The following is a 25,041-nucleotide window of genomic DNA, read 5'->3' as shown; positions in this document are numbered from 1 at the left end:
CTTACCAGCCATGCAGAACTCAAGCAGCTTTGTTTATGACAATCCCTAAGCAGCCCAGACCACACTGAGCATGTGCACAGTCTTAGCCTTGCAAAGATGTTTAACAAAGTTACAAGATGGTGACCCCCTGTAGCCAACTTTGAAAGCATAAAGTATTTGTTTGATTAGGCTTGCGGTGCAGTAACTTCATGTTTATGTTTAGTATACAAAATACAGCATTTCTAGCCTTTTTCTATTTTAGACTTTACATGCCCTTTAAGTCTTTTTCTTTCCATTATATACTGTATATCAGTTATAAAAAACATTTTATGTTAAAAAAGATTTATAAATGTATTTGCGATGTAGACTTATTCATCACACTACCAGGGCAGAAAATATGAAGGGATAGCCAGATACAGCTTTCAGCAGCAAAATAACTTTAAAACTATATTTGTTATTAATGGCCTCATTCATAATAACACCTCAAGAAACACGTAAACAGAGCAGAAGGCTTTTTGTTCCAGTAATGACACATGACATGTAGAATGCAGACAGAACACAAGGTTTAAGGAGTTTTTATTCTGTGAAGAGTTTTAACATTTGAAATGGAGACCATATTATCATAATCCTTGTACAACATCACATGTTCAGCAAGTTCTTTGTGAACCCAACATATGTGATAGGCAGAAACGAAAGGTTCTTATTTGCCAAAATGTCAAAAATACACTGATGATAATAATACAATAATCTCCACTGGAGAGATTCCAGTTGACACCCAGTATACATTTAAAAAGCCATCGATATTTCTGTTTTTCTCATGAATTAAGAATAAATAAAGTTCAGTAAAATTCGAAATAAAAACTGCACTTGCCTCAATCCACCTTTTTTGTAGCTTACTATTAATATTCAGAATCATGTTATTTTTTATCAAGTTGCAGCAACAATTTCAGATAATCTGACTAACAAAATATGATAAATCACTCCCAATGTTCCCCACTGTACAACACCCAAACCAACTAGACTCACCAGGTCTGTAAAGATGGGTAGTGCACCCAAATAGGGAGAGGGGAATTGTATCTATTAAAACTAGACCAATGTCTTTAGCTTTTTTTAGAGCAAGAATAACAAAAGGAAATAAGATATCTATCTATCTATCTGTCTGTCTGTCTGTCTGTCTGTCTGTCTGTCTGTCTATCTATCTCTGCTTACATCTATAGTTTATTAACTAGATGTTGGTGCAAACTTTGGACTGCTAAGGGGAACAAAAACCCTGAGCCCTTAAAGGGCAAGTCAACCTCAAAATAATAATTTGCCTAATAAAAGAATTATACTTTTATAAATATACAATTATTAAAACTTGTCAGTGTTTTTAAAGCTATTTGTAAAAGCAATTGAGAGCAGCATTTGCTTAACTCCTGGTTGTTAATTTTAAAACCAGGAGTTTTTCCCCCCCAGCAAAGACAGGTCTATTAATCAGCTGCCTTGTCTACATTGTATCAACAGTCTGTGCCATCTGGGCAGATAATAGAAAGGCAAACACTGCTTCAATAGCAATACATATACAAATAACCTAAAAACCATATACAATTTGTAATGAAAGTATATTGCCAGGTTGCTGAGAATTATGTTTCGTTTTATAAGGTAGAATTTTTTTTTGGGGTTGACATTCCCCTTAAGAGTGCTGTTAATTTAGCCCTTGTGCAACTGCAAATTTTTCTGTATCTGTTTTTCCTTTGTTGAAATATTTGCAGAGCAAACTATAGTGCTCAGGAGCTTGATGGAGCCCTGTACCCAATGTACAGGCATCCATTACACCATGCACTTTTTTATGGGCTAACTAGTGATGTGCAGGCCGGTCCGATACCCGCAGGACCCACGGGTCAGGCAAGTTCGGGCCCGACCTCGGACTCCTCTTGGCGGGTGTGGGTTAAGCTCTTCCAATGATCTCCCCACCTGCCACCTTCAAATGCTGGCTTTCATCTTCCGCGTTTTTAGCCGTGCACCTGTTCGCCCCACCCCTTTTGTAATATAATCGAAGGGGCTGCGCGGATCTATAAAAAGAACCCGGAAGTGGAATGAAGACAGGCGAGGACTGAGGGAGGCTGGGTTACGGTTGGGTGCAAGTCAGAAAAAACCCGACCCGCACATCACTACTACCAACATAATGGGGGTGCAATGTGGAAGTTGCAATCACAAGGCTATGCCTCTGATAAAGAAGGTAAAAATATTTGAACAGTAGAAAAAAATCAGTTGCCTTATTTAATGTATTTTTCAGTCACAATATTAATCTTGGTAGTAGTGGTAATTGCATTTTTAACATAAGTATTTTATGCATACAGTTTTTCTGCAATCAAAATTGGGTTGTAATTTGCAGCTTTTATTCATCTCAATTTGTTCAATCTTTAGGACGCAGATGCACTGAGTTTTTTGTAGCAGCTACTTGTCACAGCTGCAAAAATAATCCTGATAATTACTGATAATTGTCTCTATGTGTGTTTTAGCTGAAGCAATTTTCAGTATTGTCTATGGCAGGATATTTTCTGGTGTTTTTAGCTGTGAAAAGTGTCTGCTACTAATAAGCTCAGTGTGTCTTCATGTAGTGTCCAGACAGACCATGTGCTATTAGCCTAACTGAATACTATACTTTTGCACTAAACTTCTTGCTTTCAATAGAGCATTAATCCCCATATACAACATAAGACACAATGTTTGCCCAGATGCCACCATTAAGATTTTTAACTGACCAGCAAATGCTATCAGCTGATTGGTTGCTACAGATGCCTAGCACCTTCTATTAGGGTACAACTACATGAGCGTCTTCAACGCGATGGAAAATAAAGTAAGAAATACAACTGTCAGATGGTGTTGCAGCGTTCATCCGACGCGACAGACGTTGCTTGCTGCATCTGCATCCGATAGTCGCGTTGCGTCAGATAAACGTTGCAACACCATCCGACATTGCTATAGCTTACCTTATTTTCCGTCACATCCGACTTGACACCTGCGGTTTGGCGTACTGCGTCCGCCAAAATCACGTTGAAGATGCTCATGTAGTTGTACCCTTACATAGAGCCCATATGCTATTTGTTTGTCTCTCATTTGATGCAATTGGATGCTACACGGTGCCAGTCCCTGCCTACTAAAGACAGAGAGAGATTTAATGCAATGCCATTTTTACATTTCTTGAAAGCCAATTTTATCATATATAAATAATGCTATCCTGCTAACATTTTACTTTAAATCTGTGGAATTTCCTCAAAAAGATACCGAGCCCATTGGGGATTATTGCTTAATTACATCTGTATTTTATTTACATTATTATCACAATTAATCACACATGCTGATGTAAGGGATGCTCTATTCTTTTGTATAGGAAGTACAATAAAAGGCACATGATAATTTGTTGTAGGAGTTGTGCACCAGTTTGTAACACAAAATCTAGCAACGATAAGGATCTTTTCTCTTGGCCTTCACGCTTGCTAGAATACCCCCTGCAGTTTTTTCCATATCTTCTGAGCCTCCAGAAGTCCCATGTCTGCTCCTTTATTTATTTATTTATTTTACATACATGGTTCATGACAATCAATCCACTCAGTGGATGGTCCATTATCAAGTAATGTTTAGTCATTGTAAACTTTCATAAGGAATGTTTTCCCAAGGTTTATACAAAAAAGCATAGCCTTGTGGTCATCCAAAATCTTGGCTGAACATCCTCTCTCAAAAAAAGACATCAATTTCTTCCATGTTTTATCCAGTTTCTTATTATCCATTTTTGTCCTGAGCACCTTTGTACTACTAACCGTAGTCCAAAATTAGCATCCTTGGACATTTCAACTTCCAGGCAACGACCCGTGTCTCTGTTAACTATGGGGCTGCTCTGTAAGAAAAGGGACAATATACAGTATAAACAGGCAGTAAAGTTATTGGCTTCATCTACCTATTCTCCTTCTTTCAAAATGAGTTGCACAGCACTGATATATTTGATTTTAAAAAAATATAAATTCCATAAATATTTACCAGTGTAATGATAATGATTAAGTTAAAGATTTGCAAAAATGTATCTGTTATATGATGGATATTTATTATGGAAATGTAAGTGAATGTGTAAATCATACAATATAAAGAATGTAACTAGTGATGGGCGAATTTGCACCGGAAAACGCGTAAATTTTCTGTGAAATTCGCAAAACGGCGAAAAATTCGTGAAACGGTGCGAATTTACGTCGGCGGCCGTTTTTGACGCCAGCGGCCGTTTTTGCTGCCAGCGTCCGTTTTTTTTTGTTGCCGGCGAATTTTTACCAGCAAATTTTTGCGGCCGTTTCGCGAAAAAATTCGCCCATCACTAACTGTAACATTAACTGAGTCTCTTTGCAGAGGCGTATTTACCATAAAGAAACTTAAGAGCCTGTGCTTAGGGTGGCAGCATTAAGGGTTTGGCCCTCAGATGCTTATATATTAAAAAAAATTCCAACCCCCTCCAGCAGCAGAGGAGAGGGTTGGGGGGGGGGTCCATGTAGCAGTGTGGGGCAGAAGTAATGAACATGAGCATGAGGTCCAGTGCATAGGGCATTTAGGCATAAATAAATACACTATTGCCTCTTTGTACACCAAGGGTAAATTACTTGAAGTGTATGTAATATTATTCACAGTATGCATGTGCAGAACCTGATTAAAAAAAACAATTTCAGGTCTATATGTACTGACAGAGCATTTACACCTGGGATATAACCCACCACAAGTAATCAGTAAAGCTGCCAAAAGAATGCTGAAAGAAAAAATGTAATTTGTTGTCATGGGTTAGTGCCCAGTTGTTAGTATACGAGCCATTTGTTTATGTTGCTACAGTGCCAGATTTAGACTATATCCAGAATTAGAAGGGAATCAGATGGTACTCACGCATGCAAACTGTGCTAAATATTTTCGGTTTATTGAGATATTCACACAACGTTGTGTAGAGATCTCAAGTAACCAAAAATATTTAGCATAGTTTGCATGCGTAAGTGCCATCTGATTCATTGTAATTGGAACCCCTGAGCATCAGAGTTCCCAGATAGAGTGCCATCTACGTCACCACACAGAATCAGGATTTTTGTAAAGCAGATTTAGAATATCACCTGTGTAAAATCCCAAAGTTTTTGAGCTGATCGGAGGACATCATCACATTTCTTTAGTGTTGGGGTTCTGCCTTTTCCGTCATCAATCAAACACTTTGTATCAGGAAGGAAGGATGTGGAACCCAATGGGCCTAACTGGAGTAGGCCTTCACTGCTGTAGCGTACAAGCTGTAGGAAAAGCAGAGGCAAATCTGAGTTTGAAAATGTTCCAGTCAAAAAAGACATCATTAAAGTATCAGTATAGAAAACAAAGCCAAAGCATGCTGTTTCACTAATGTATTCTATTCTGTACAGGCAGGGTTGAAGTTTAAGTTGGGTCTTCTTCGAGTGTTTCAATAATTAGCCAAACTATTAAATATTTTGGAAGTTGCATTACATTTTGGGCTCAAATAACCCTGCACAGATTGGCTTTGCTAACAAGTTAGATATCTCTGTAATAAACTTTCCTGAACTCTGAATTCAACTGGAAAATGATAATATATTTTTATGTGACCACATTTATATGAGAACAGCCTATTCCAATGACGGACAAATGGTTAGGTGTCAGAGTGTAAGAATAATAAAGTCTAATAACAAATGCCCCTATCATTCTGACTCAGCAATAACCAAATGCCCAAGGCAGGAAAGGTGAAGGGATGGCTGATGTTCCCCATTTATTATTTCTCTTATTAATGACACCCTGTGATGAGAGTCCACTTTGTAAGTTACTGACAGAATTCAGAGTGTCAGCAGATACTAGATGAGGCCCCTTTGTACAGAAGTGCTTTCTTCATTTGCTGAGTTCCCCCCTGTGTCTGCTATTAACAGATAAAGAACTGCAAGGCTGAGGGACAGTTGTAAACGGGAAACTATTTTCAGTGCAATATCTGTAGTTAAGAACATTCAGTCCTCTTCCAACATTTTGGGAGGGTTCAAGTTATGTATATAACGTATGTATGTGTATTTTAATCTATAAAAGCTTGTGAAAAGGGGAGTGTCTTTGGCAAAAGCCCTCGTGGTACACTTCGGTGTAACATGATCTTTTTCCCAAAGCAAAACTACTAAATGTTCTTTGTTAAACCCAATAAACCTCATTCTATTTGAAATAGCCTTATCTCGATGTTTTGCTTTCCATATAATGAGGTCATAGCAATAAAATTATCAACAAAAATGGCTAGTGAACTAATCTGCTATGTACATGGTGAAGATACACAAATTACAACTTTTGACTATCTGTCTGACAAAATCTTAATTGTGCTGATGTTTAACAGGTTTTCTATTTTGAGTAACCACATTGTGTGTGATACAGTATTTGAAGGCCTATATGGCCAGCTTAAGTGTGTGCAGAGAGAATTTCTTTCAAGTCTTTCTTTATTGATTTTTTAGCAAAAAGGGGGGGCATACAGAAGGAAAAGGGTGAGGGGGTAAGATAAATCCATTTCAAATCAAATACAGAGTATTTGTTAGTCGGATTAAAAATGAGTAAGTTCTATACATCAGATAAAAAATGCTTTGATTGATAGTACGATAGCGTAGTAACCTGTAGCTATATATAATGTAACATCATAATAACTTCAAGTTTTATAGCCATGGTTTCCCTATCTGATTGTATTGGGGTATATTGTTGTGCAGCAAGCAAATGATTTCTTCTACTTTCTGAATTTTCTCAACCAGGTTCATCCATTTAATCTCTAAGAGTGGTTTTGGTGATTTCCATCTTTTTGGTATTGTAGTGCGTCGAAATTTTTCGGCCGCTTTTTTTTTTTTTTCAAGCACGACGATATACAAGTCTATGGGCGTCATTTTTGCGGCGAAACAAGGCGAAAAAATTCACCCATCCCGGTTCCTGTTTTTTTATTTATCAGGTTACAAACTTTGATCCAGTAAGGGATAATTACAGGGAATGTGAACCATATGTGCTTGAAGGATCCCACATCGGAATTGCACCTCCAGCATTTCTCCGAAGTGGATGGGAAGATTCTCTGTAGTTTTTCAGGAGTGTAGTACCACTTGGTAATGATTTTATATAGCATTTCTCTTACTCTAGACTGGGCTCTGGAAGATTAATGTATATTTGTCATTATTTCCCCCCTTGCTGGGGGTGGGGAGAGGTGGGACAGATTTATATCTAGATCTCTTTCCCATGCATCAAAGAAATTAGGACAGGTCAAAGTTTTATTTACACGTTAATGAAATAGGCCTGCTCTGTGGTTTATGTGAATCTAGTATTTTTTCCCATGCTGTTGGTTGGCTCTTAGCCTGTTTTATATGAATTGCATTTTAGAAAGTGGTGCAGTTGGTTGTAACACTGTGGGTCCATCGAGTGGCAGCCCCAAATTGTATTGCAGCCAAGCTGATAATTTTGTCATTCTTGTAAAAATCCAATAGTGTAGTATATCTATCCTTGTACTGACCGCATCTTGCAAAGGCTTTGGGGTCCAGGCTAGGGGGGAGCCTCGGTTTAGTATGAGTGGTTGAAATATTGGAAAAGGAGATATTAATTTGAAAGTTGATCTATGTTTATACCAAAGTACTAGTGTTGCTGATACTGCAGGGTGAGATAAAATTTCCTTAAGGGACATAGATTGCTTAGGGGGGTAGTAGATATAGCTTGTTCGATTTCTATACACTGTTTCTCTTTACTTTTCAGATGCCATTGGAGCGATCTTATCAGGTGTGTGCAGAGAGAATTGAAATGATTCCCTTGATTGATTGAATTAATTGTAAAAACAAATCTGAAATACTTCCAATGTCTGACATCTGCTTTTCAAAATACGTGGGTTCAAAGTCAATTAATAAAAGGAAAAAACCTTGTGGTTTCTCATAAATCACAAAAGATTACGAGGAAAGTAGAAAATAAGACACAAGCTACATTTGTCTCATCTAATTGAATCTGGCTCAGTGTAAAGTAAATTCTGGTGAAGTTTCATAAGAAGTAAGTTATTTCGTTTCTCTAATAGAAAAGAGAGGCATAATCAAAGGGTCTGTATCATCTTGGCATACCTTCTGTAAAAAATCAGAACTTGAAGGTACAATAACTACACTTATACATGTTAAAACAAATGGAAGGTTTCAGTAGAATGACGCTGTGTCTTTGGTGTTTAGATGCACAATAGCTTGGTTTTAGTGCACTGCACTTTTTTGTCCTCGAGTACCAACTGTAGGTACCCAACAACAACCTCTACCCCCCCCCCCCCGACCATCTTTCTCCTCCATGTTCTGGATTTATTGAGCTTATAAACAGTATGGACATATTGGGCCACATTCAATTCAGTGAGAAAACGTTATCTCATGGTTTATCATGTGAAAACTCACAAGATTCAATTTGAGGAGAAAAACTTTTCTCCAAATTCAGTTCCAGTTTTTTCCCCATAGATTTCAATAGAGTTTTCACGTGATAACCCGTGAGATGTTTTTCTGAATTGAATTACATCTCAAATTGAAACATGTCCATGTGTTTTCACGTGATAAATCTTTTTCTCACTGAACTGAATCTGGCCCATTATTCTTTTACCTGTACTATAGAAAAAAAGAACAACATTAAAGTGTGTCTAGATAAAAATGTTAGAATAATAGGGTAAAATCAGTCAGTCTCTCTTTAATAGTTTCAGTGGGTCACCGTGGTATGGTCTAATTTGGTGGTGACTTACCAAACTAACTAATGTAATGAGGCTTCCTCTGTCATGGAATATGATTGTCATGTATAATTCTTGTGATTCAACTGTTCAGTAATCTATTGTTTTTACCTGTGCCTGATTTGTTCCTCAAAAATAACAAATAGAAAGATGTGCACAAAGAATTTTATGTGTTTCCAAAATACATACTTTTCATGGTCAGTTTATATTAATACACCACTGCTTAAAAGGAACAGTAACACAAAAAAATGAAAGTGTTTTGAAGTAATGAGAATATAGTGTACTGTTGTGCTGCACTGGTACAACTGGTGTATTTGCTTCAGAAACACTACTATAGTCTATATAAACAAGCTGCTGTGTAGCCATGGGGGCAGCTATTCAAAGCGGAAAAATGAAAAAAAGGCACAGGATACACAGCAGATAACATATAAGCTCTGTAATATACAATGGGATTCCTCAGAATGTATCTGTTATCTACTGTGTATCCTATGCTTGAATGGCTGCCCCATGGCTACACAACAGCTTGTTTATGTAAACTAAAGTTTTGTTTCTGAAGCAAACATGACCGTTCACAAGTGCAGGCCAACAGTACACTATGTTGTCGTTCCATTAAAAAAAACTTCAGTTTTTGGTGTTACTGTTCCTTTAAGCATTCCTTTCCCTATGTGATTTATATGGAGTTTGTCCTAAAATAATTTAGTGCACAGTCTGTACCCAGGCATGGGCTCCAACTTCTTCTTCTGACACAGACAGTTTTTTATCTCTTTCTGCGTGTGCCACTGTATTATTTCTGGCCATCCGCAGCACGCAATGTGATTTTCTGATGTTCCTGGTAGCTGAGGGGAGCTCAGCAGGAGCTGGACAGGAACAGAGTAACGTGGTGCCACCTGCCATTTTCATTTAGTGCATTCATGCAGAGCTGAGACTGTCACTGGCTGAAAGGAAGAGCTAAGGGTGCTAATTGCTATGGGGTGGAACAGCTGGAGATCTGAACATACTTGAAAACGGACCAAAACTGGCTTTTTCTCCTACAGAAAATGTCTCTCCTTAAGTTCAGAAGTTTTATACTTTTTTCTGTTTCTAGCAACCCTAGGAAATAAACATATATACTGTATATAATATATATATTATATATGCACAAAAGTCAAACCCTATTGTATCATATACTATGAATGCAGAATTTATCCCATAAAGTTGTAATGGGAATGTGGTGCTAAAGGCATTTTCATCATGGCTATTTTAAGGAATATTATTGGTATACCTGGAACTGCTGATTATATCAGTTGCCCTGCAGTTTTAGTCCTTCTGAAATATTTCCATATGGTCTAAAAAGTATCATTGTTGATGTAGATGGAAGCAGCAGAGTGTAGAGAGATGACCATGTATATATATGTGTGTGTTTGTGAGTATAAAAAAACCCCCATAAAATGTAGTCATATCAGGTCAGGTGCATAAACAACTCTTCGCCTTATAGTTGTTAAAAGTTGCAGTCATTACATAACTCCCTCAAAAATTTTATGTGTTAAAGAAAATTAAATTGAAGAAATAGAATATCTGGCAAATCTCAATAAAATTCCAGAGCAATTTCAAAGCAATTTAGCAACTAAGAGAGTAATATGATTTTGTTATTGAGGGAAAACTGTTGTGTAGTCCAACCGAAGGAATTAAGCCGAGACAAATAAGACTCTTGGTTCATTTAAAATAGATGCGTCAGGGGAATCTTGTGAGTTGTCAGTTGACACAAATTAAATTGTAGATTATACATTTTTTAATACCAGAAGCTGCAACGAGTTAGTTACTTCTCAGGTACTCAGAGGATTTGTTTCGGTTTGGAGAAATATCAAAAAGAAATGTGTGTCAGTCAAAACTGTTTCAACATTACAGTCCAGTCTAAAAGTTCTGTTGTGGTTAAATCTCCCTATATCATTTTCAGATAATCATAAGTGGGAAGGGGATAATGAGACCATAGATAATTGGGCATAGACACGCTTGAGGAGATGAAGGCAATAGCAACATTTCATAACCCTTTTTGGCTCATATGCACAGAATATAGAGGAAAGGGTGAATGAAGGAGCTGTGGTAACAAGTCAAATAAAATAAAGTTATTTTAAATCCCTTTATAGAAATAGTAGTTGATCCATGTTTATCATTGGTAGCAGGCAAATGTCTGACAATGTGTTGTAGGTGGGACTTAAAAAAAAAAAAAAAAAGAACTTTCAGTGAATAATGTGATAAGAATATACTTTTGGGTACAGTTACTAATATAACATATAAGGGTGGATCTGCACATACTGATTATCTTACCAAAAACTAATTGTCTCTAACCACCAAGCGACATCTACGCCCCCTTGTAAAATCCTGCTTAATCCGGATTAATGCAGATCTAGGCACCTGCACTCCCGAGCTCTCTACTCCAGGTAGGGTTGCCACCTAGCCGGTATTTTACCGGCCTGACCAGTAAAAATGAGGGTTGATACCAATGTTATTAATAGGTAAAAAAGATAAATATATAGGAAGGCCAGTATTTTTTTCCAGAAAAGGTGGAAACCCTAACTCCGGGTCATGTTCAGCATGCACCAGTGATGTCACTGGATCTGCATGCGCGAGCACTGCCCGTCTTATGCTCCCAGCAGGTGCTCCTGACCAGACCCAGCAGCAGAAATATAAATAAATATTAAAAGAAAAGTGTACAGAAATGATAATTGAAAAAAGCTAGATGGGCCCTTGATCACACTGGGCCTGTGCATTAATCTGCCCCTGTTTCTATCAAGCTAATACGTTCAAAATAAATATACCCTAGTTATTTAGGCAAAAAACTTGGTTTAATCTGTAATTCTCCTTGCATGATTAATGGTTCAAGCAGTCTTCTTGGGCAATCAAAATGTTATTTTCTCTTGATAAGAACATTGAAAAGCTTTCTATTTTGTAAGATCGTTAAAGGGGACATATAGCATACATTTTCACAATGAATCAAACCATGTAAAATAATGTAAAATAATAAGAATAAAAAGTTTTTATTTTAATACCCTTTGGGTCAAAAATGTATTTATTATCTTGAAAATTGTGCTCAGCCCTCCCCCTTTGCAACTTCCTGTACAAGACTTTCCACAATTTGACTGGAGAGCCACCAGCTCTTTTTGCCTAAGCTACAGACCAACAGCCAGTGATGCACTATTCATTTCTCTCCCTCTCTGCCCTGTTCATTTAACCCCTCTCTGCCCTGTTTATTTAAATCTCTCTCAACTCTGCCCTGTTCGTTTTCCTCTCCCCCCTTCACTGCTTGTTCCTTGCCCTGCAAAGGGGGGGGGGAGAAAAGCAAACTTCTGTATAAATAAATCATAATCTGCTACTAAAAGTATTTTAATTTTTTCTGGGGGCAATGTGTATCAGCAGTTAGTGTAAATACCATAGTCATTTTCTACACAATATTATGTTGTATGCAAAAAGCAATCAACATCTTTTCGGTTTTCCTTTGAAACTCCCTGCATCTGTTATTATATGTTATACAATTCCAGAACATCAGCTGCATTTATTCCCTTGCAACTCCTGCACCCAAACATAAATTGTTCCATAACAGCTGCATTTTTACCTTGCAACTCCCTGCACATGACCATAAACTGTTCCACAACAGCTGCATTTTACCTTGCAACTCCCTGCACCTGATCATAAATTGTTTCAGAACAGCTGCATGCATTCCCTTGCAACTCCCTGTGCCTGACCATAAACTGTTCCACTACAGCTGCATTTTCCCTTGCAACTCCCTGCACCTGGTCATAAATTGTCCCAGAAAAGCTGCATTTATTCCCTTGCAACCCCCTGCACCTGATCATATATCAATATGCAGGAAAACAAAAAAATGTAAGTCTTTATTAAGAAATAACTTACTGATTCCATCGTGCGGCGCCCAGTTTCTCCTCCCTGCCTTCTATAGGAGACAGCCAGGGAGGAGAAATCGAGTGCCGCACAATAGATCGTCGCCCTGTTGCCATTTCTGAAGAGGAGAATCTGTAAGTTATTTCTTAATAAAGACTTTGCGAATTTAAAGTTAAATGTGTCTTGGTGTACAAACAAATTTTTAAAAAATGTTTTTTTGTTGTTACTGGTCCTTTAATAGAGGCAGAGAGTTACATGTATTATGGACTATAGATTATGTCCAGCTGGGCATGTACATTTGTGACTGATGCCTATTTGCAGCTACAGATTTCATCCTGCCAGTCAGTGTTGTGACCACTTCCTGTGGGAGATTAAAGAGACACTCCCACTCCTCATTTCACCTTAGCTTCTGACCTGTAAACATTTCTCTGCAGTTCTGATATAATGACAGTTTTAGGAGGTAAAATGCTTTCAAAATGTTTTTCTTTATGCATCAGTACATGTTTTGAGGAAAGATGAGTAATATATCTGAATAGGAAAGTTATATAAAATGTCTCCTTTAAGGAAATTGAATAATGTTTTTTTTTCCCTTGACACAATTATTGTCCAAAAATACACTTTACTGCAGCTACAATCTAATAGTAGATACACATAAAGCATGAAGTGCTTGATACGGGTCTCTGGATAAAGTGGTGAACATATAAAGCATATAAAATGCAAGACTGGGCATAACTTTCCAGTAACCTGAGCTGTCACAAAATCCAGTGTCCCCTGAGAAATAGATTCAAGAACAGAAAAATAAAACAATAAAAACCACAGCCCTATGCACTAGCATGTTACATTTAGTTCTATTATGTTTTTGTGTATTTAAATTTCATTATTTGAACTAGGTATGTGGCCTAGTTGAATCTGGGCAGGGGGTGGGGCTGTGGAACTATGGGGGTGGGGCTGTGAGGCTGCTGGGGTGGGTCATGACATCACGGGCTATGATGTGGTGATTGGCGATTGGCTGAATGCTGCGTCAATCATAGGGAATCTTGCCTAATTCGGAAAACCGGCATGCAGTTTTGACCCGGGCAGCCCTTCAAACAAACGGCTGTCCAGGTCAAAACCCTATCTGTAGGTGTATAAAATGTATTTAAAAAACAGCATTGAGATAAGTTTTTTTGCTGCAGTCTGATCATTGTTTTTGTGCCTAGAAACCTCTGTGTACCATGTTGCACACAATGCATAGTACAATACAAGAAGAGGATTAATATTGACAGCAATGAACCAGAAAGCACATTATCAGAATATGCAGTGCAGTGCATTTTCACTCACACATGCAGAAGTTAAAATGCGGAGCCTCTTCTCCTGTCACCCTGTATTTTTCTACAAAAGAATAATAAACTGCAGCAAAAAATATTTGTGCCTAGAAGATGGCATTCACAAATAGCCATTATGAAAACAAAGAGTTTAGCTGAGCGTTATCTTAAATTTATAGGGCTGTGCCGTTGTTGGTAATAGGAAAATTTATGCTTGGGTTAATGTAACTAAATAGACAGGAAATGCTATTAAGATATGCTGGGACAATAAACAATGGGGATGCGTATTCTTTTATTGTTGCAAGAATGCCCAAGTGGATGTTTTCAAGCCTTAATTACATAAATACACAAATCTTTTCACTACTTTTGGCATAAAATATTATCTTTTTTTCAAGTAGTGATTTAAATTTGCATTTAAAGTCTCCATATAATTAAACAAAGTTAAGCCACACAATGACAGATTTCTACCTTAACCACTTCCCAGCCAGATTGTGTTGCAGAATAATCTCCACTCGAAAAATCCCCCTTTGTATTTTTTTTATTCACATTGATGTATTTCTTATTTCTGTTGTGGAGTACTAGGTTATATATTTGGCAATTATAATTTGGTGTAATAATTATTAAAACTATATATTTAGGGGCCGATTCATCAATAGTCGAATATCGAGGGTTAATTAACCCTCGATATTCGACTGGGAACTAAAATCGTTCGACTTCGAATATCGAAGTCGAACGATTTTGCGCAAATCCTGCGATCGATCGAAGGATTTTTCGTTCGATCGAACGATTAAATCCTTCGAATCGAACGATTCGAAGGATTTGAATCCAACGATCGAAGGAAAATCCTTCGAACAAAAAATCACAGGCAAGCCTATGGGGACCTTCCCCATAGGCTAACATTGACTTCGGTAGGTTTTATCTACCGAAGTAGGTGGTCGAAGTATTTTTTAAAGAGACAGTACTTCGATTATCGAATGGTCGAATAGTCGAACGATTTTTACTTCGAATCGTTCGAATCCGAACGAATTTAACCAATTCGATGGTCGAAGTACCCAAAAAATACTTCGAAATTCGAAGTTTTTTACATTCGAATTCTTCACTCGAATTTTGTAAATCTGCCCCTTAGTATCTGATAACTAGGTTGGTAAGTCGTATTGTAATCACTTTACCACAAAGGATGGTGAAACCCAGAAGAAGAAAGAATGATGGCTAAAGTATCTTTATGACCCCAAGCTGGTATGCCTTTATAAATTATTTAGAGTGTATTCATATCCAGCCACTTTTAGCAGGGCACCATTCATTCTCTATTATACAAGTGTGAAAGCAACAGTAACACCAAAACATTAAAATGCTTTAAACAAATGACAATATAATGTACTGTTGTCCTCCACTGGTAAAAATTGGGTGTTTGCTTCAGTAAAACAACTATAGTTTATATAAACAAGCTGCTGTGTAGCAATGGGGGCAGCCATTCAAGCACAGGATACACAGTAGATAACAGATAAGTACTGAAGAATTCCATTGCATACTACCAAGCTTATCTGTTATCTGCTGTGTATCTTGTGCCTTTTCTCCTTTTCTCAGCTTGAATGGCTGCCCCCATGGCTACACAGCAGATTGTTTATATAAACTATAGTAGTCTGCTTGAAGCAAACAAACCAATTTTACCAGTGCACCAAAACACAATGTTATAGTTACATTACTTTAAAACACTTTCTTTTTTGGTGTTACTGTTCCTTTAAGTGTCCCCCATAAGTGGACAGCATACAGGTGAACAATAATCCAATAACCTTATAACTGTAATATTTAGGTGGATGCCACTTACTTGTGATCATGGATGCATTTACTACAGAAGCCCAGAAGCCCAGACCACAAACAACAACTTAAAGGCGGGTAGCAGTGTTAATAGCTCCAGCAATGTTATTAAAGGGTTTGTTCCCCTTTAAGTATATTTTTACTATGTTATAGAATGACCCATTTCAAGCAACTTTTTAGTTGGTCTTCATTAATTACTTTTTATAGTTTTTAACTGTTTGCCTTTTTGTTCTGACTCTCAAATGGGGGTCACTAACCCCATCTTAAAAAAACAAATGCTCTGAAGGCTACAAATGTATTGTTATTGCTACTTTGTGTTACTCATCTTTCTATTCAGGCCCTCTCCTATTCATATTACAGTTTCTTATTCAAATCAATGCAGGTTACTAGGGGATTTTGGACCCTGGCAAGCAGATTGCTGGAATTGCAAACTGGAAAACTGGTGAATAAAAAAACATGAAAATAACTCAAAAACCACAAATCATAAAAAATTAAAGGTGGCCATACACAGGCCGTTAAAAGCTGCCAACAGACCGAGTCGGCAGCTTATTGGCCCATGTATGGGGCTCTCCGACGGGCTTCCCCGGTTGATATCTGGCCGATTTCGACATTGCCAAACGAGCGGATCTCTTCGTGTATGGCCACCTTAACAACAATTGCAAATTGTCTCAGAATATTACTTTCTACATCATACTAAAAGTTAATTTAAAGGTGAAGAACCCCTTTAATGTTTATCTAAGATTAAGGATCTAGATAATTGTATAATTGTTTATCTAAAATTAAGAATCTGGATACCTTTATGTAGAACAGTGCAGAGCAGTGACGTAACTATAGAGAAGTAGATACTGGGTCACCAAGGCAGGGCTGTCATCAGGGGTAGGGTGGATACTGTTATCTCTGGCCAGTAGAAATCTTCCAGGGTAATGGCCCTGGCCGCATTGCAAAAGTTATACAATTTGCTTAAGTTACGTGTGAAGTTATGTCAAAGCACAATTTAAGTAACCTCTGCAAAAACTGCTCTGACTACTCTGTTCTATTCTTAAATGTGCTTCAAAGCCTGTTATGCCTGACTATGTGTAGCTAAACCCTTGGCAGTGGTTACTAAAGCAAATGACATAAAGTACAAGAGTTAATGTGAAAACCTTTTTCTTTCTCTCTCTATTTTTTTAAACTAGACCAAACAGAGAAGAATATGGAAAAATTAAAAAATAAAATACACTTTCAACCTTTCTCTGATATCCTGCAAACAAACTCAGTGGTACATTTGGTGGGTATAAAGAAAGATATGACTTCTATTGATCTTGTTATGGGAAACCAGTAGAGCATAAATGAAATCACTGGGTTGAAAGACAATCATACTGTTAACATTTTCTTTATCTTATGTGCAAATACATTTACTGCACAAAGGAGAAAACTGGATTAAATTTAAGGTGTAGAGCATGACGCTCAAATCCCATGATGTGCTTACCTGTGAGGACATGCCATGGCAAGGGTACAGGATGGCTTTGTTGTCATCTTCAGAGCCTTGATCTAAACAGTAGCCAGTTGCTTTACTGTTCCGGAGCTTGAAATAAAAGAATTAATAAATTTATGTTTGGGCTTTGATTGTTAGGGGAAATAGGGTAAAAGTAGCAGATTTATTGCTCTCTCCAATTCAGACACGTCTATATGGCAAGGTGGAAATGTTGTTTTAAGTCATTCTTGATTGGAAAACCTAACATAGGAAAACCTAACAATCCCCATACTCTCAGTTATTTGACTTATTGGCTCAGTTAATTCTGTGTCTACCTAGCATCAGTACTTTGGGAAAGTCAGCCTGTATGCATCAAAACTGAAATAACTCTGTGATTCAGAGAAACGTGGTTGTTGTCCCTGTTTTGTTGGAAAAGTATCTGAATATTAGTCTTCCTGTTCATCCTTCACCAGAAAACTGTACTAGTGGTAAAACCTATGGGGCAGATTTGGTCTCGATCTCCAGTTCCAGCTATTTGCCTTTTAATCAAGATTTTTCTGTGATTTCTCAGTTTTCTTGCATTTTCTTGCCTAAACATCTTGGTCTTTCTCGGAGGTAACAAGAACTATTCAAATCGGCATGTCAGTTGCATTAGTAAATCCTTTTAACAGAAGCCTATGGAAACCTTCATGAAAGGGCAAGCATGAATGTCAAGGTCAAGTGAAGAAAAAATGAAGAGTGATTTGAGCTTTTTGATAAATCTGCCCATTAGTTAATGAAATGTTTATAGGTAAAGTGATTGACTACCAACATACAGTAACTATGTTCTGTCTAATATAGGAGCTGATTTTCTATATGCTGTTGTGTATTACATTTACGTTATGTGCTGAATCGCAGTACGCTTATTTATGTAATGGAATCATTAAATGATTTGGTTACTGTAACTTTCAATATTTGCACTGAAATGTCACTCATTATTTCCTGGCAAGGAACACAAACACTTAAATCATGTGAAGACACTGCTTAAAGTCAGCTTTAATATGTGGCATCACAAAATATTGTCTTTCACAGATCACTGTATACAGGTTATTAAGATCTATCTGTGATATGGAATAGCTGCACTTACTGTATATTTGCTTTCAGGACTTTGGTGAAAATTGATTTAATCATATTGAAGTTTCTTTTTGAATGGACAAAGGTCACACTGACTTTTACCTCAGACTATTGTGTTTCAGGAATATCCCTGTGCAAATAACTGCTGGAATAAACTGATTTAGGACTTTGATAGTCTCAGACAAGCTTACAGTCATGTACAGCTATGATGACTTTGGCTAAAGCACCAAAGGACATGCATCTTTGTCAAATATCCTTAGAGTTGGCTGTCAACTCCAACTGCACATAATGTCCTTTCAGTGCCTGGGGACACATATGTACAGAGGAAGGCTGTGTATCATATAGCAAAGTAACATTACATAATAAAGTGCTTTACCACTAAAGAAATCTAAACAGACAGTCATTCTCTGAGCCTCTTGCTACATCATAAGCCCTCTCTTATTTAATGGATACTAGTGTCCATGGCACAAGAAAACTGGGGCATAAAAATGTGCTAGATCTTATATTAGATCAAATATATACTGATATTATAAAGGCTGTACAAATTCATTTTCATCCATATCTTATTCTTAAACTTGCATCTGGTTTTAATTCTTGTAGTTTTTCAGTTATCTAGCTTTTTATTTAGCAGCTGTTACTGTTCCTTTAATTAAAGTTTAATACAAGACAGGAATATGAATAGGAGAGGGCCTGACAAAATGATGGGAAACAAAAAAAAGCAGCAATGACAACAAATTTGTAGTCTTACAAAGCATTTGTTTTTTAGATGGGGCCAGTATTTAATAGCTGGAATGAGTTAGAAGAAAAAGCCAAATTAGAAAACTATATAAAAAAAAAAAAAAATGTAAAAAAGAGGGCCAATTGCTTAGAATTGGTCATTCTATAACATACTAAATGTTAATGAATACTTACAGATCAATTTATATCATATTAAGTGATATATTAAAGAATTTTAAAAAACGGATATATACTGTATATGTGTATATATATATATATATATATATATATCAATATATTTAAGACAGAGACATTTTGTGCATACTGCTACTGAAAAATGCCTTACCCTTTAAACAACACAGGGATTGTTTGTCCATATATTGCAATATATTTAAGCTGGCCAACTACGTCAAAGTCATCCCATATCTGGCCAGTCCTATGCTCAATTTTATCTGATTCATTAAGAATTCTATGGTTTAATTATACATTTTATAAAAGGGACGAATACGTTTTACCTGCAACTTACTAGCTGCTTTCAAAGTAAAACTCCCAAACTTGGCTGCCCTTTTATTAGACACCAGTGGGATCACCTGACTATAGCTGGAGGGGGTGGGAGCTACAACATGGAGCTGGTCACTGCTCTTGTAGAACTATAACAAACAAGGGAAAGTTGTGCTCACCACTAGTTTTTAAACTATATATATTTGTAAGTAAATAATTTTAATAACTTTTAATAGTTACATGAAGCCTATATATTATTCTGATGTATTTGCAATTCCATAGACAGATAGATATATAAATGTTACCACTTGATTACAAACAAACAATGGCTTTATTTACCGTTTAAATATTTTTTTTTTAGCAGATTTATGGATTGGAGATCCAAATTACAAAAAAAACCCTTATCCTTAACCCAAGCATTCAGAATATTAGATGCCATACCTATACCAGTAATCTAATCTATTATATATATTTATCAATTTTTATATTAACAATCCTTGAATGGACATACATTGGTATAACTTTAGTAGATATTCACGTGCCTCATGCTACACACATAAACATAGCACTGACTTAACAGTCAAATAATTTAGAGCCATATATCCGAACTGCAAACAACTATTTTAATCCTTTTAGCTCACATTAGTGCAACAAGTTTGAACATGGCTTTTTTATTAATGGATAAGGAAACCCATATGATTATAACTTTGCCCAGTTGTTGGAAGCCATACCCTTTAACAGCCCAATTTATATTTTCTACTTACCTCACCATAAGTTATAGTGTTATTGTACACTCGCATTTCTGGATATACATTTTCCAGGTACCATTTAAAACTACGGCATTGCAGCTTCTGGCGCAGAGCGACTCTCTCTGAAACATCCCCAAAATCCACACCGGGGTTCTGAAAAAATAATATAGCACAGGGTAATATTTCACGAGCAGTAGTGATTTCTACATTTTAATATACCCAGATATATGTATAAAGCTCGGCACCAAATTTACACCACATTTTGAAAAGAAAAAAAAATGTAAAAATGAAACATTTAAATAAAACTTTATTAAGTAGCTTCTTTACAAGTAAAAGCTTATTACTGTTGGTGCTTTCTTGCCAAATGATTGAATACCATTTTACTGCTCTCTTTATGGATTTATGTAGCATATGGGCTGGTTCTGGAGTGCAGCAGGCATATACATTTATCTATAATTATCATGATATAATTATACATTGATTCTTCATACAGATGTACCCTAATACAAAAGGGCTTATTTAACAAGTGTGGTTGTGCAAGTTCAGTAGTATAAAAAATCCCATTTATTAAAAGTATTCCCATCAAAAAGTGTTGCTTATACTTCTTTATAGTTAAGCTTGGCTTGATTGGTCTGTGAGGGTTGCTTCATGATTCCCAGAGCAGCTAGAATCAATAGATGCAATATACTTGTGGCTAAATAATTGGGCATAGATCAAGCAAAAACATGAATCACTCAAATTGTTCGTGCTTTTCTCCAAATTGCTCAAATTTTTCTGGCTTTTTTGGCAAATTGCACAAAATTTTGGAGTTTTTGCCCAAAAACCCAGAAAAAGTCAGATTTTTGGCCTAAACCCAGTGTAGACCAGAAAAACTTCAAATTGAGATAAGTGCCTCTCCCGTTGACTTATACAGGACCTTGACAGGTCGGAGATGGTGGATTTTCAGATTTTGGCTTTTTGCAGCATCGAGGTATAATAAATCTTGAAAAATGTGAGTTTTTATGCAAGTTTTATAGTGAAAAAAACTTGAATTTTTGGAGATTTTAACATTCGGATTTTAATAAATAACCCCTGACTGTTGGAAGGAAGTGATGGCATCCAGTGCAGTTGCATCTGATTCATGTCAAAGTGCAAGCACAATTACATGAATTTTAGCACAGCGGCCAGAACTTCTTATGGCACAACTCCATTTCAAGATCGCTATTATGGCAAAATTATGACAAAAAATGCTGCACCATTTTGAGCTCTAAAGGGTTTATTCATTCACCATTCTGGTTTCTAAAGGTTCCTGTGCAGAAACCAAAACATTAAACTTCATAAATCTCACTTCTCAAATAGCTTTTTTTTATTTTTTGTCCAAATCCTGTAAGTGCTGACAATTTCTGCTCTGTATTATTTGGTTGTTTAATATGTGTTTCTTCCTGTACTGGAAAGGTTGTATTGCATTTCTAGTCATTTCCAATTATTTTTTCAATCTAATGCCTACCTGCACCTACCATTTCATTAAACTGTGCTGTCACACTAGCAAACAAATTGCTGGATTTCACATAATGAAACCTTGAATGTTTGTAACAGAATAGCATTTTCTCCTGATAATAGTCTCCTTCAGTTACTGACAATATCACAAATTTGAAAGAATACATTCTGCATATGATATAAAATTCCACGGATCTGTAAGCCTTTGCCTTCATTTTGTAATGAAATAATGCACATTTTGACAGTACTCAATATATCACTTGCAAGAATAATACAATCGCTAGGTGAAAATACATTATTGTAATTGATATTTGTGTGTATTGATTTTTCTTTTTGAGTCTCTTAAGCCTGATTGGTTCTCCAGATCATAACTTAGAAGGGACTATGCTGGTGACCGCAATTTTGACCTTGGAAGGTGCAGATGAGCTCCAGTGTAATAAGGGAAGCACTTTTCTGTCTGAGGAACACTGGAGGAACCATTACACAGATTGTCTGGCATTTGTGACTCTGCACAGATGCTCCAGACCTTAGGGCTAAAAATCTGTTCATTTTCCCATTTATTTGTCATCTTTAACTGTTGGTGTGTTACAGAGTAGATTATTTAATGACAGGACACTATGGGGCACATTTATCAAGGGTCTAATTTCGAAGTTAAAAAACGTTGAAATTCGACCATCCAATTGGCCAAATTCGGTAAAATCGTTTGACCGTTAATTGAAATCATTTGAATTGAACAATTCAAACGATTCGAAAGATTTAATCGATCGATCGCACGATTTTCAAAAAAAAAACTTCAACTTCTAAAAACTTAGCCAAATGTTAACTATAGGTTCTAGAAGGTCCCCATAGGCTAACATAGCAATTTGGCAGGTTTAAGGTGGCGACATTTCAAAGTCAACGTTTTTTAAAGAGACAGCACTTCGATTTTCGAATGGTCGAATAGTCTAAGGGGCAGATGTATCAAGGGTCGAATATCGAGGGTTAATTAACCCTCGATATTCGACTGCCGAATTAAAATCCTTCGACTTCGAATATCGAAGTCAAAGGATTTTGCGTAATTCCTTCGATTCGATCGAACGATAAAATCCTTCGAATCAAATAATTCGAAGGATTTTAATCCATCGATCGAAGGATTATCCTTCAATCAGAAAAACCTTGGAAAGCCCATGGGGACCTTCCCCATAGGCTAAAATTGGCCTCGGTAGGTTTTAGGAGGCGAACTAGGGGGTCGAAGAAATTTTTAAAGAGACAGTACTTCGATTATCGAATGGTCGAATTGTCAAATGATTTTTAGTTTGAATCGTTCGATTCAAAGTCGAAGGTCGTAGTTGAAGGTCGAAGTAGCCAATTCGATGGTCGAAGTAGCCAAAAAAACATTCGAACATCGATTTTTTTTCCCTCTATTTTCCTCTATTCCTTCACTCGAGCTTAGTGAATTGGGCCCCATAGTATTTTCAATTCGGATCGAAGTCGAATTTGGCCTATTCAATGGTCGAAGTACCCAAAAATTACTTCGAAATTCGAAGTTTTTGAATTTGAAAATTCACTTCGAATTCACTTCGACCCTTAGTAAATGTGCCCCCGCATATATAAGTAAGGTGTAATATTTATGTACTTTCTCAAAACCCTGGTGCAATCATATTTACACTGGATTCTGTTCACTATTGTTTACAAAGCATACATGATTTCAGGGTGTAATTATTATTAGAGTTTATGGTAAATACGTAATTAGGCAATTAGTCCATAGCATTAGGGGTGTAACTACAGAGCAAGCAGACCTACAAATCATAACAGATATTTATTATTGCTAATATGTTTTATAGCTTATGTTTATATTTAGGCATACTTGTATTAAAGGGGAACTCCAGCTTCCAAACCAACATTTGATAAAGAGGCTCACATAACACAGAAACCCCTAATATAGCCATCACAGTTACCTGTTTCTTCAAAAAGTATGAATAAATGCCATTTTTTATGCTGAAATCCAACTGTTTAACAGTTCTTTTATTTCTGCATCATTTGAAATTCCTGGCAGGGAAGGAGGGACTAAACACTGATGTTACATAGTGTAACAACTTCTCCACAGCTTACAGACAGCATGCAGGGACTACATAACCCACAATGCCTTGCACTGTGATGTTCCTTTCCTTATTAAAATCACGTGTGCAGGGAATTGTGGGGTTTGGAGGATGCAGGCTGTGGACAGATGGCTGTTGATACAAAGTAACAGTAGTCAGCCAGCTCAGCAAAGTAGTCAGAAAGATCAACAGAAGAGCAGGGGGCTAGGCTTAGGGAATTGTCAGAAACCATTAAAAATTATGAAAAGTCTGCATATTTTTTAATTGATGTATATTGCAAAGTTGCTTGAAATTATGTTTACTTTTCAAAAACTTAAGTTATGTTTTTGTGGAGTTCCCCTTTAAACTTTAAGCCTGCTATTCAAGGCACTGCCTGTTAATGACAGGGTAAAACCGCACATACATGGGCTGATATTGGCTGCTTATCCATTTGTCCACTTATGGGGTTAATTGCCAGCCGCATTGATCAATATCAGAACTCAGTCCGATATTGATCATAGTGGCTGAAAAAAGGAGTAAGGATTTCATTGACCCATGGAGGCTTTCCTCTGCAGACATGCCATCTGTGTAGCCCAACAAATTTTAGAACAAACAATTTGCCACTATAGCCCTCTTAGAAGTGTTCAGGTTTTTGGCAAAACCCCTTACTTTCATGCAGCTCCTTGAACATTTATGTTTTCAGCTGCCATATTACTTCCACCAACGTCATTCTGCAGTCCACTGTGTTGGATCTATGCATATAGGTTTAATGCTATCCACCGACTCTGCCAAACTATTTAGCTTTCATTTGCTTAATGTTTACTTGATGTTCCAGTCATCATAGTAATTAGAAGCTTTGTGCTGTTTGTGTACATGCACACATTTCAGACTAGCTTGGTGTGCATTTGCAAATTCTAAGTCTGACTCAGACTTAGCATGAAACACAACACAAGCTGTATGCATATACTATGGGGAGAATTGCGCATAGTGGAGAAGATTAGTAAATGCTATTGCTCCCTAACACAGGGTTTCCTTGTCAAGGCCAATCTGCTGTTGATATTGCTCTACTTAGGGAAATATGGTAGTGGTAGTGGAGAGAATTCATAGTAAATATTAGGGTACTGCCACACAGGGCTGTAGCCCCACTGCTTCAATCTGCTCTCTGGTGTATCTGCCCCCCCCTCCCCCCCGCAGAGATACTGCGACACATGAAGCCAATTTTGGAGTGAAAATGCAAAGTGTTTACGTGCCAAAATATGTTCTTTTTCTCTGCACC

General features: G+C 36.9%; 1 protein-coding gene across 1 annotated transcript in view; it reads right to left on the bottom strand.

Annotated features, from left to right (window-relative positions):
• Positions 1–1,413: 1,413 nt before the first annotated feature.
• Positions 1,414–25,041, bottom strand: part of galnt9.S (polypeptide N-acetylgalactosaminyltransferase 9 S homeolog) — a 133,404-nt gene continuing 109,776 nt past the window's right edge. Inside the window, exons 8-11 of the mRNA XM_018241973.2 lie at positions 20,248–20,385; positions 17,168–17,263; positions 5,094–5,261; positions 1,414–3,856 (exon numbers count right to left, since the gene is read on the bottom strand). Coding sequence (XP_018097462.1) covers positions 3,710–3,856; positions 5,094–5,261; positions 17,168–17,263; positions 20,248–20,385 — 549 coding nt within the window. The 3' untranslated portion in view covers positions 1,414–3,709. The remainder of the gene's footprint in view (positions 3,857–5,093; positions 5,262–17,167; positions 17,264–20,247; positions 20,386–25,041) is intronic.

Source organism: Xenopus laevis, chromosome 1S (genome assembly GCF_017654675.1).
Source record: "Xenopus laevis strain J_2021 chromosome 1S, Xenopus_laevis_v10.1, whole genome shotgun sequence".
Classification (NCBI taxonomy): Eukaryota; Metazoa; Chordata; class Amphibia; order Anura; family Pipidae; genus Xenopus; species Xenopus laevis.
This window is presented reverse-complemented; position numbering and strand designations above follow the sequence as displayed.